Raw genomic sequence first — 12,940 nt, 5'->3', positions numbered from 1 at the left:
ATATGTATTTGGCCAACTTTTAATGGCAAAAACATTTTAATTACTTTAAGATTGTAAAGCTTTAAAAACTTTCTTTTGCAATATTCTAAATCTAAATTTTTGTAATTGACTTACCTAATTGATATTCATCAAAATCTGCAAACTTTTTTACCATTGCTTTGCGCAGTGCAGCTGGCAGAGATTTGTTCCCTTCGTTCAAACACTTCTAAATAAAAGTGAAAAACACAAGTTGTTCAAATAGGACAGTTACTTACAAACATGTGTAAATCTAAACACATAAACCCGCATACTGATTAACTACAACATTAAAACACTCTTAAAGATTATTTTTAGACAACCCTGTGGTTAATAATACCTGTTAGCATTTTATTAGCACAATTAAGTTTAGATAAAAAAAGGAATAATTGTACAAAGTTGGTTAAAAATCAAAACAAAACAGTAGGGGGTCTCAGCTTACTGTTTGAGAATTACTGGACTAAATTATAAATATGTCTTCAAATTAAAACAAAAATCACCACATATTTTTCTGCTATGTCAATCCAGTCTGAAGGTAATTGCACAGAAGCAGAATAATATTTGCTTAGAAACGTCCGACATTGTTGGAAATGAGCTGAGCAGGCAAGCAAAAAATTGGCCGTTGCTCTCACATTTAACTCTTGTCTGGTATAGAGAGCAACCTAAAGAAAAAAAGTAAAGTTGATTTGTATAGATCAGTGACTCTCAACCTTTTATTGCTTATGGCACCCCTAAAAATAACAAATAGATTTTGGCACATGACTGGAATTTTCGTTGAGTATTTTACTGATATGTTACTATAAATGGAACTGCAACAACACAATCAACTTAAAACATTAAGAAAAATGTCATTTGATATAATGGTCTTTAATCGTACACAAATAGTTGGATCAAGAAGCTTACCGATTTTTTTGCCCAGGTTGAGAACCACTGGTATAAATAAATACAAATTTGGCTTGGTTGTCAATTTTAGAGGTTTATTTAAAAAATAGCCATTTTTGGATTAGCAGAGGTAATGCTATAGCGACTTTTTGGTTATGTTGAGAAACTTATGGTAGTATCCTATATTCGTTTAATAAGTAACAAAACCTAAAGTCGCTAAGTGAGTTCTATCCGGGTAATTATAAATTCTATTCTGTCCTTAGGAATAATCAAACAACACAAATATATCTCTTTAGTATATATTGGGTTAAGTGTAAAAGATGAGCGTTAATAACTATCACAAACAAGAGTTAGCATTAATATCGGCATTACACAAATCTACTTACAATATTATTGTCAAATCATAACATGTTACTGCAATAACCACGAATCAAAAACTGGCATATTAGAACCGAATCGTTCTCAAATATATAGCACAAAATGCAATACAATTTAGCAAAGTCATCATGCTAACAATTCTATTTCTGGCCAAGTTGGAAATTTAGAAACACAAAAAAGTCCATCAGTCGTTCAAAGACCTGCAGACTAGGCCAGCAGGTATTTGCTAAGATAAACAGTACACTGGACTTGGCGCCCACTTATCTCGCCCGAGTGGCCATCGCTTCGGGCAGCGAATGTCGCTCGCACGCACAGGCTACATTAACATTGTATGCTCTAAATGACCGAAATAAAGTCGTGGTAATGTACACCTGAAAAAGATAGAAAGAAACAGACAATAACTACATTAATTTCGAAATACAAAAACACTTAAGAATTATCGCCGTCTTAAAACCTATTTAACAATTCGTAATAACTCCTAATGATAGTGGAACTTTGAGATTATATGCTTGTGACAATTAACAAGTTTAGGTGTTTACTGTGTTGATACACACGTAACAGCCTATTTTGTTTTCTACAGCTATGTTATGAGAAGCTTATTTACCCCAAGCCACATAAATTATTAACATTCATTTAAGTATCAAGTTATACTACATTAGCAAAACGAAATAAACTGCAAAAAAGGAGATCTAAAACAAAACAGTAGTAGGGATGTTCAAAGTAGAATATTGAATCCTTGGATTCGAATCCAGATGGGATTCCGATCCAATTCTGCCGTTTATTTCGGGTAATTGGAACCGATATAATTTAATGATTTGCCGCCGATTGTTACGCCTAATTGTACAAACGCGTGTGGTAAGTTGACATGTCGCTGCGGCGACCAATTTACAGTGCTTGCTTTAAATGTAACCTGGTACTGCAGTGTCAGCGTTTTTTCTGGCGAATTACCACGTCTCGCGATAATGTTCGTCTAATAATTAAGTGTCAATCAAGCCTTATTGGGTGAGCGACTAACGTGTAATGCCAGGTGCGGAGTTTGCAATTTCCCTAAATGCGTAAGTTGCAAAAGTAACATTACATTGTAAAACGTGCTGGCCGTTCCCAAAGTGCGCTATAGGGTTACTTAAGGTCAACTTTAGGCCAATATTCAGCAAGGGTAAGCAGTTATGCACAATGTAATTGTCAAGTATTGTTATGTCAATAGCAACTTTGAGATTTTTTTTATTATAATGTACACATGTTAGCAAATTGCTTGGGCAATTTCTTGCTGTGATTGTGGGCCCTGTAGGGTAGATTAAGATGAATCCCTTCCTCAAACAAAATCGATGTTAAATAATTTAATAAAAATATACTAGGATTCGCTATTCTGGATTCGTTATTCTAGATTCGAAACCTATTATTCTAGAATACCTTGGGATTCTACTTTGAACATCCCTAAACAGTAGATAAGTGATTTAACCTTGAGGACAAATTCCGGATCGCATTCCGCCATTTCCTCCACCATCTTGTAAATCACAAAGCACTTCTCATCATTCAATGAAGAAAAGTTGGGAAGTGAGATAAGGGAGGCGCTCACGATATTAATAAACTTTGCCTAAAACAAGATTAAAACACAATAAGACCGAACAAACTTTTAACATGGTCAGATTACAGACTAGTGATATTCAACATTCATTTCATAATGTATATAATAACTTTTTCAAATTCTAATATTGGGGTTTGAAATATCATTACTTAATTAATAGGCCACTTTAAAAATAAATCCATTAACGACTGCTCTAGATAAACTAGATAGTAGACATGCTGCAACAACTGAACAAAGCCAAGTACAGTACCATGCATTTTTTGGATAAATTCTTCGTTTTTTTATCGCGCCCTAAACTTAAATGATGTGTACGCCTAAGGAATCTATCAACCTTGCCATGTTTAGACGATAAACAAGACTGTTAACAAGTAAATGAATTAGCAAAAAGTTGCGCAATTTTTGTGGGACATAAAGCAAAACATAAGGGGTATGCTAAAGTACAGTGGGGACTAGAGGTGCACATGTCTGCTTAACTCTAACAGAGTTTTGTTGAACGATATTTATAATCCAAGTTATTAGAAATTGTTTTTTTTTAATTAGAATCACACAGTGAAGTGCAACATACCATAGTATGGATTGTACCTTTTGGAAAATATATATTGTGGAGAGAGAGACACAACCACAGCGAAAAGAGGTAGGAGTTTGCGCAAAGCGCAATTTTTTTAAGTTTACATAATTAAAACAGCTCAAAATATAGTTTAAGCCTTAAGTGGAGAAGCATGGCCTGGTACATCCTTGATAACACTGGCTTTTCCCTGCGAAAAACGTGCTTCATACTTTCATAACTTTTTTTCAGAATGGCACAAAAAAATCAATTATTGCCAATTTTAGTGCATAATGTTCCTATATATAAATCATTTTGAAAATATATTTGATTGAATATGTATAGAACAAGCACAAGTTATTTTTGGAAAATTGATCTTTTAAAAAAATAATAAAAAAAATTAATTTAAAAAAAAAAACTTTTTTTGGCCGATTTCTTCGTTTTTTTGTCTGATTCTTCGGCCAACATAGTCCAGGTCGCCAGCTTTTCTGCCATACTGATGGTAAGCAATAATGCCCCAACTCAATATTTCAGCTACAAAAGCAATTACCTTTAGTTGGAATACTGGATCCTGACTCAAGTCATTAAGTTTGACGGACAACGGAGAAGCAGGATAGGTAAATTGAACTGGATCGCTATTTGGAGTTAAAGAGTACTGCTCGAGGAGAAGTCCTTTCTCTAATTGCCACTTTCTTGAAACCTGCGTAAATAAGTAATATTATATAATAAATCAAACTACGACATGAACTATGAGATAGCAGGCATATATTTAAGGAATAGGCTGTTCACCTCAACAACAAAGTAGTTCAAATTGATATATAATGACTAACGAAAGAAAAACATTGAAAATATACAAAACTTAGAAAGTTAAATGCAATACTACCACCACCCAAAGCAAAACACTAACCCAAATTAATAAATAATCAATTGGGGCAAGCATAAAATAATGATCCAGTTAAATAACCACTTTCTAAACTTGAATAAATATAGAAAAACAGGTAAACATATTTTCAAATTTGAATTTCTATGCATTAATGACCTCATATCTAACAATCTAAACATAAAAATTCCGAAATAATACCTTTTCCAAACTGGCTTCGAAATTATCAGACTTTTTAGATTCATGAAGACCTCTTGTCTTTGAATGTTGAACATTGCTTTCACAGAGTGAATGTGGTGGATTTCTTTGTTGTGAATTTAAACTTGAAGCAAGCATATCTTTATAAGGATTAGACAGGCTTTTCGAAGTGAGAGACATTAATTGATAATTTTGAGTGTTTTGCATCGGTTTAAGACTTGTTTTTAGAGAGAAATCTTGAAGGAGAAAGTTTGATAAGTAAGACTTGTTTAGTTGGAGGCTCAAATGATGTGGTGTCGTGGTAAGACTTAATGTCAATGATGCGTTTTTTAAATCTTTGGCCTTTGTATTTGATTGCAATTTGACATTGCCTTGTTGTGTCTGCTGAGAAACTAGTGAATGGTTTTCCAGGAAGAGGTTTCTTGTATCCGATTCCAATAGGCTGCTCTGGAGAACACAGTTTGGCTTTGTGTTGCTTGGCAACAAAACCAAAGGACTTTCTTGCAGAATATTGTTCCTGAGCAGATCATCATTAGTCAGCTTCATTTTTAGCAAGAAAGTAGTACTTAACTATTTCAATGAGAAGATTGTCCACTCCTATAAACCATTTAAATTTGCAGAAAACTTGATTCTGGAAAGAAAGTAAATAAGTCATAAAAAGTCGCATATTTAAGGAAAATACAGCTAGATTTTCTTGAACATCCATGCTAAAACTTTTTCTATGTAAAGGCTGGAAAATAGCATTTTTTTTAAATAAATTAATTAATATTTTTTAAACTGAACCAAGGAAAGCCAGAACTACTAAGGGCGCTCGTCTAGAATCCTACCACAACGAACATTATTTGGGTTAGGGTGCCGGTTAGCGTTTGGGTTTGGGTGAGTCCAGTAATAGTGTTAAACAATATTACTTGACCTACCCACACCCAAACACTAACCGACACCCTAACCCACATATTATGCATTGCTTAATAATAATTTCAACGTTGTGGTAGGATTCTAGACGAGCGCCCTACTAAGTACTAACACGTGTATAGAAAAGGGAATAAGCCAATAAGTTTACAAAGTTTATCAGTGGCTGGTGAAACACGTGAACAATTTTTTTACTAAAACTACGAAATATAAAATTGAAGTAGTTGTATTACTTCTTTCAAGAGCAAACGGTATTATATTCCATTTTGGAATATAAAATTACATCGCCAAGTGAAATTCTTGTTTACAATGGATGCGATGATGCGTGACACCGGAGAAATCGTTTAGGCGTGCAAAATCAAACTGAAATAATTTTGGTTGGGGTAATGAGATTTAAACAAGTTACTTTGGCTGGGGTTATTGGCGAAACCAAAAAGATTTACGATACGTTGTTATCTACTAAAATACTATGGTATAATTGTGATAAACACAGAAAAAAAAAACCTATGTCACAACTAAATGTTTTGTTTAACATCATTTTTCCCTCATGGATGACGTTACTTCACTATTTTATTGTTTGCATATGCATCACGTTTTTGCTTCCCTTTTGTGGGTTTACCAATCATTAAAATATGCTTTAAAATATGTAATGCCAGGTCCTAAAATCACAAAAGAAGATCCCGATATGTAATTTCAAATGGTGAAATATAAAATTAACTACCAGCGTTAAAAACAATGAAATAGTGCGCAATACAAGTCACAGCATTGCAAAATAGATTTGATTGAATTAAAGTCATTCAAACGATTTAAAAACATAACATAAACCCTTATTAAACATTTCAATGGACTAAAATTTTGGTCTTCGCCAAAATCATCACGTCAAGCAGGTCGGAATGACTGCTTGAGGAAACTTTTTTTTAATAGCCTACAGTAACTAAAAAATCCACTTTAGCAAAACGTAATTCATTTTTAACTAACATTTTGTATAACATTCATTGGAGTATTACAAAGATAACCTGCATGAGCTTAATCCTACAGAAACAATGAAAGACAGCATATCCTGTTTTATTGTTTATTTCAACAGGGTATTATGTACAATAAACTGATTATTGGGCACGGCAAATAACAATAGTGCCATCCATAATAATGGATCGCCAATTGAATTTGAAAAATGTTAATCAGCTTTAGGAAAAGAATTGTGTCATAACAAAGCGAGTAAAAATATTTTGGGAGTGTCGAAAAAAACAGAATGACTAAAATCGACAATAAAATTAATGTTGGAATTCTGTTGTAACATAAAAGACTTTTTTACTGTAAATTGTTTCAGAGTAGATATAAACAGCTTAGAACAGGCCAAACTGTTCAAAGACATAAAATCTGTTCACTTGATAGGAAGAAAAATTCAGAGATGAGTTATATAACCATATCTAGGGATGTTCATATACATTTTCGCAGAATTACACCCCATTTTTGAAATTTACACATTTTTTGAAATGCCTAGTTTTGGACGAAACAATAGGCACCCCCTATGTTATGTGTATGCTACATAGCATGGTTTGCGAATTAAGCGGTTCAATCTACAAGTGATGGCAGCATTGCCTTTGCAGAAATAAATGCACTAAATTGTAAGTTCTAAATACATGTACACCGAAGAACACAGAAAATATAATCATATTTTCTGAACACAACAATATATAAAAACATACATGGTACATGGGGAGGTGGGATTTTGTATTGAACAAAAAATGTGTGGTATTAAGTCTATGAGCAGTAGATGATGCTTTGATTTGCTTCAGTATTAAATAGCGTTGGTATAAAGTTTTACAGATGCAACAATATATATATTGACAATAAATAAAATTTCAAAATAAAGATTTTCTAACTAGCGATAGACTATAAATCGCTGTTAGTTAAATACAATCAATAATACATTTTTGTATGCACACAAAATTTCATTAGCAATCCTAAGGTTCGGCATTTACTGTTCGAAACAAAAAGCAAACTATATTATTCATAGTAGTGTAACAGAGTAAAAGAGTTAAACACTCTGGAAACAGAACTAGACAAGCCAGTTAAAACTGCCCCAGGCTATACTACATGTGTCTGTCAACTTGTATTTGTATAATGCCTACAAGCATCTTAACATCACAGAAAACTTAAGGAACTCAGTACCGACTGTCATTCAACAATAAAAAAGACGATCGTAAAGAAATTGTTATTACATAAATTGAGTTATAATTATAAATTTTACAAATGGCAAACAGACATTTTTCTGAGATACAACTGATCAGATAACATATTTTCCTTTCATTACCACTATAACCATAAATGACATCAAATTACCGATTTACTTCCAAACAATTTTCAAATGTTGGGCCTCAGAGTAAAGATGGCAGAATTAAATGGATGACAACCAAGTGTAGCTGTTCAATGTGTATGAATATTAATTTAAAATTTGAAAGATGATGCTTAGTAACAGTTGCACTGACAAAATATATTGCACAAAGAATTCCTACATGCTATATCAAAATTATTTCCTTTGTTGTCTATGTCAGCAATGCCTACTTTACAAAAGGATGGGCAAAACGCAACGCAAACCCACATAGCCTTTGTACAAGGATGGATGCAGCACCAAATAATGAGTAAAGCAATGGTTACAACAACAATGAGAATAGTCTCACTTAAAAATACATACCTAACCTTATAAATGCTCTGCTACAACGAGACTAGCGCATGTCTAGCAACAGTTAGGTGCACATTGAATAAATGTAACTGAGTACAAGCATAGACAGTATAGTAAGTTATTTTTCTTGGTCAAGGGGGATGTCACGGACTTTAGGTTCTCTTATTTTAGGTAAACAGACACGACTGCCCAAAGTAGTTCGTTGGCGTTTGTGCGAAATGCCTGCTCTTCTACATCCAGGTCCAGCAAATGGCGAACTCTGCGCATGGCGACATCATAATCCTCATCAGACAAAGCCTGGAATGCGTTTTCCAGTACATCACTGGCGTGGGCAAGATAAATAAGTGCGAGAGTCCTACGGTCCATTTTGGAGACATCGTTGGGCCATTTCGACAGCACTGCATCTTGTATGCGCTTTATCAATCTGGTTTTGATAGTGTCGTCGCAAACTGGATGAGTGGTCATATCGAACAAGACAAAATTCTGCTTTCCTGTCGTCAGCACTCCTTTTTCGACTAGATTTTTAGCGATCCGTTCCCGGACATTTCTCAACTGGAAGTGGAGCTTTAGTGGATTCCAAGTTTCCCCCGACAGCAAATCAATCCAACCCTAAAAAATGCAAATTTTAAAGTTAAAAATTCCTAGTCGTTTATCAAGACTATTGCTGTTGTTCTATAGTAAAAATAAAGTAGCACAACAGATTGCGTCACTTAGCACTTACAGCTTACAATTTTTTATGCTGTCACTAGTAAATCAAGCCAATCTAAGTTACTTATTGTAAAAAATAAACACTGATGAATATGTTCAAATAGGACACAAATCATCATTATTCTAGTGCAGGGGTTCCCGACCTGTGGTACGCGTACCGCTAGTGATACGTGAAGGTTTTTTAGGTGGTACGCGAGTAGCTTCCGTTTTTTTTTCACAAAAAATGGATTCACAACTTTATACTTTGTTTATCTGGTTTTGTTTACAAAAAAATAATACTGAAGCCTATTCTATTTGTTAAGTAACTATTTCTGTTGTTTTGTCAAAATACGATCTTCAAAATACAGGTCATGTCTATTGTGCACAGTTGTTTCAAATCCCGTACAACGCTGTGGGACAGTGGGCGTTAATTATGTCGAATATAGAAATAGATATATTTTGATTGCTCTTGATAAATATCATCTACTGTTTTATAGCTTCAGCTACATATAGCATTAGAATAATGCTAGTTGTAAGCTGCAAATAGGACAATATTCTTCTTCTGAATAAAATTAGATTCAATCAAATTAGTTGTTCTGCGAGAGAAGTGGTATGCATGACAGTACAGAGCGTTCAAGTGGTACGAGGTCGCAAAACGGTTGGGAACCCCTGTTCTAGTGTTAAGAGTAATTAGACATACCCATGAATTTCAACCACATCAACATTGATTTAATATAAGTACAGGTCAACACATGTTTTATCATAGATATCTGTACATATGATTTTATTATTAGCCATTGATAACAATGCAATTTACACTATTTTCTTTACAACTCTCATACTATAGCCTATATTGCCATATGGTATTATCTACTTTATGACCCATATCCTTTCTTATAATCACAGCTACTAATTATGTAGCCACCAATTTTGTTGTGTTGTCGTGGTTTTATTGTTTGCAGTGTTAAATAAAGAGAGTATAAACTTATTTCTTTTTAATCACAACCTTTACAGCCGGCCTTTCCATGTTGTGTTATCTATCTTTACAAACCAGACATATAACCACAAACAGGCAACTTTTCAAGTGTGTGTGTATTTTCATCTTGTTAAGGTTCTTCCATGATTGTTTTTTAAGTTAATAGCTAAAGCGTTGTTTGGTGCCGTATTTTACTCTTACTTAGGTGACAAGTGGTAAAACATACATAAAACCGGGCAAACGTTTTAGCATTATGACACAAAGAAACACATGTATCTGTAACCAGGTCAAAACAAGTGACGTATATCAAACGCAGTGTTGTACAATAATGTATTTTTAAACCTGGCCATTTATACTGGAAAAACACTATGAAACAAAATAGGGCAAATTGCTTATTTAATAAAAAAAAATTGATGTCTTTGTAATGTAATATAATATCTTTGTACCTGTACACCTTCATCTGTTCCGCTTCTTCGAATGTGGTTGAGGGCCTCATCAAGAATCACATCTCCAGTTGGAGCCTCATTTTTACAACGGAGCTGTACAGACAAAAATACAACCATGTTTTACAAAGTCGAGCTATTGCAAGAATTTTAGATCATTTCACAATCATATTTTATAAGTTTGCTTAAAGTACTTACATGCTAGATTAGTAAATAATGCAACTGATTAAGAAGGCAAATGAGCATTTAATAACTTTGCCTAAATTTATGAATAATTCTGTGAGTTCTACTGAGATCTAAATATCATTAATTTAGTCCCAAAACACCAAATTCATCAGTTAAAAAATATGAAAAATCAGGTGAGGTCTGTTTTAATAAGGTATAAATAGTTAATTAATGTTTAATACAGTACCACTAACCTCATAACTGACAAAAGGTATGTACAAAGGCAATATAGGTTAGGTCAGTTTTATTCGTGTTTTATCATGCATGTCACAACTGTGACAGAATAGGTTTTGGTTTGTCCTGCCCTTTTTCTATGTTACATGTTTGGTGAAAAGAAAGCATGGCATGCAAGCCTATGTGATTGTGAAATCCGTGTTTGTGGCCAATATAAGACCAAACGACTAAGTTTACCAAAAAAATTATTAGTTTTTAGTACTTTCTGTATACTGTATTCCTCACTAAGTTGTTCAATGTGTACACTGTCAAATAAGATTGAACATCACTCTAGCCAACCTAACAGTAGTGCATTGCTGGAATGCAAGTAATACAGTACTAAAATAAAAATGCATTGCTGCTAATATAAAATAAGGATGCTCTATTCAAGCTAGTTATGTTTAACTTTTTCTAATGACAATTATTTTTGTTAAAAATTGTTAATAGTGTTAATATATCATAATTAGTACAATTGAACATACCAGTTTTAAATAAATTATGAGTTTATAAACATCTATAGGTAATTAAAGTGTGTTTTTGTGACCCAACTTCCACTTTAATTAAAACTATGTTATATATTAACATCAAATGATTAAACAGGTTATGAATAGCTGTCAAATATGCCCAAACTGTTATATTTAAATGAACTGACTTAGAAGTAAAAAATGGTGCATAATCAATCCAAAGTTGGCACCCCTAGGCTAAAATTTTATGTCCATTTTATGTGTTGCACAAAACGTAGACAAAACCATGGTTTCACAACAAGCATGTAAAGTTGAACAATTTTGTTTTACAGATAACTCTAACTTGTACAGTGAAATAAGACATTACAACAGGTTAAATAAAAAAATACTTTATAGACCAGAATTGTCCAATAGACACACATGTCAATCATGAATATTGGCTGTGTTTATTTGGCTTATCGTTTACAGCAAAACTCTTTACATGGCACGTAGACCATTCTGTCTAAGCCGAGAGTAAATTGGTGTTGCAGCTCACCTTTCGAATTAAGAGCGACTTGCGTCTGGATTGTTGCTTTTCGAGGTGCACTCTTCCCCTCAGGGCGAGTTCGACTAGAATGCAGCCGCGCAGACCAGATGAAATACAGTCGTTCCAGAAAGAAGTGTAGCCTTCCCTGTCTTTTAATCCCAACAGCAACACTTCCTCCATCAGTGTCAAGCGCATATCCTTGTCACCTCCATCAGAAAATCTAAACAAATTTTTAGTTGTTGTTAAGATTGAGTTGTGGACACATAGCAGCTCCAAATATGCAAAAGATATTAAATACCGCACAAATATACTGAAAATAAGAAGTTTTTGTGTGCCCTTTTAACTTATAATTAATCATCAGAATCCTAAGATTTTGCTTATTTATAAAAATACTTCTAAAGAGGAAAATATATCAATAGATAAGCTAAAGCTTACTGACACAGAAATTATATAAAAAACTACAAGCAGATAGCTACAGAAAGCAAAATTAAGACAAACTACTAATTCACTTTTACAGATAAATGATCAGTTCCATCTGGAGCAAAGCACAGTGTTTATTACCTTTCTGTGTCGCTGACGTTGTCATCATCACTTTGTTGATTGTTTGAAGATGCAGCGACAGTTTGTCCAGTCCTGCGCTGGACTAGGCCAGATTGATTGGACATTTTAGCACTCCTGAGAGTTTGCAATATTTAGGGGCAAACACTAAATTACCTAACGCTTTTTAATCCTTAAGCAGTAATCTGAAATCAGAGAAATTTTTTTTTGACCCAATCTGCGTTTACATGACAGGTACCAACTCAAGGTGTTTTTAAATAAAGTTGCACACTTTTGCACCATGTGGCATAGACCACCCGATTTCAATTGAAATGCCATGAATTGCAGACTGGTCTTATACTGTGTCTGCAGGAACCCAAAATTTGTCTATAAACAACGTGCAACGGATCTTCGGTGTATATCCCTTCTCGATATCTGGGTCAGCAATATTATATGTGAAAATTGTCCCCAGCATGGTGATTTTACAATATAAAGTTTCCTTTCTTGCACAGGCATTATATAATTTTACAGTAAGAATAAAATGGCATAAATCTTTGTGTCAACAAAGTATTGAATGTAGTTGAAGCATGCTATAAAACACATTACTGTTAAAAATGAAACATCATAGAGTGGGATACTGCAAAATATAAGTAAATATGACCTGTCACAAAGATGGGCTTTTTCATTATACTTGGAAACAAAGTGGTATTGCAAGATTTTTTTAGAATTGTTATAAAATTTTGTGTCAAATTGCTAACTTTTAGGTGACTATTAGTAAAAAACATAGATTTATTT

The 12,940-nt window shown here is 33.6% G+C and overlaps 2 protein-coding genes across 2 annotated transcripts in view; both read right to left on the bottom strand.

The window, feature by feature from the left end:
• Window positions 1-5,109, bottom strand: part of LOC146145673 (telomerase protein component 1-like) — a 42,219-nt gene extending 37,110 nt beyond the window's left edge. The window contains exons 1-5 of the mRNA XM_083390647.1: window positions 4,486-5,109; window positions 3,955-4,104; window positions 2,735-2,869; window positions 516-677; window positions 115-205 (exon numbers count right to left, since the gene is read on the bottom strand). Coding sequence (XP_083246773.1) covers window positions 115-205; window positions 516-677; window positions 2,735-2,869; window positions 3,955-4,104; window positions 4,486-5,028 — 1,081 coding nt within the window. The 5' untranslated portion in view covers window positions 5,029-5,109. The remainder of the gene's footprint in view (window positions 1-114; window positions 206-515; window positions 678-2,734; window positions 2,870-3,954; window positions 4,105-4,485) is intronic.
• A 1,331-nt stretch (window positions 5,110-6,440) lies between these two features.
• On the bottom strand, window positions 6,441-12,347 carry LOC146145672 (Golgi phosphoprotein 3-like). The gene is made up of 4 exons (XM_083389635.1): window positions 12,170-12,347; window positions 11,618-11,828; window positions 10,184-10,276; window positions 6,441-8,683 (listed from the first exon to the last, which is right to left on the bottom strand). The coding sequence occupies exons 1-4, from the start codon at window positions 12,271-12,273 to the stop codon at window positions 8,237-8,239; spliced, it is 855 nt and encodes a 284-aa protein (XP_083245761.1). The 5' UTR covers window positions 12,274-12,347; the 3' UTR covers window positions 6,441-8,236.
• Window positions 12,348-12,940: the final 593 nt, after the last annotated feature.

This window comes from Ascidiella aspersa, chromosome 5 (genome assembly GCF_963924565.1).
Source record: "Ascidiella aspersa chromosome 5, kaAscAspe10.2, whole genome shotgun sequence".
Lineage (NCBI taxonomy): Eukaryota > Metazoa > Chordata > Ascidiacea > Phlebobranchia > Ascidiidae > Ascidiella > Ascidiella aspersa.
Note: the sequence above shows the minus strand (reverse complement) of the source record. Positions and strands in the feature narration are given on the sequence as shown.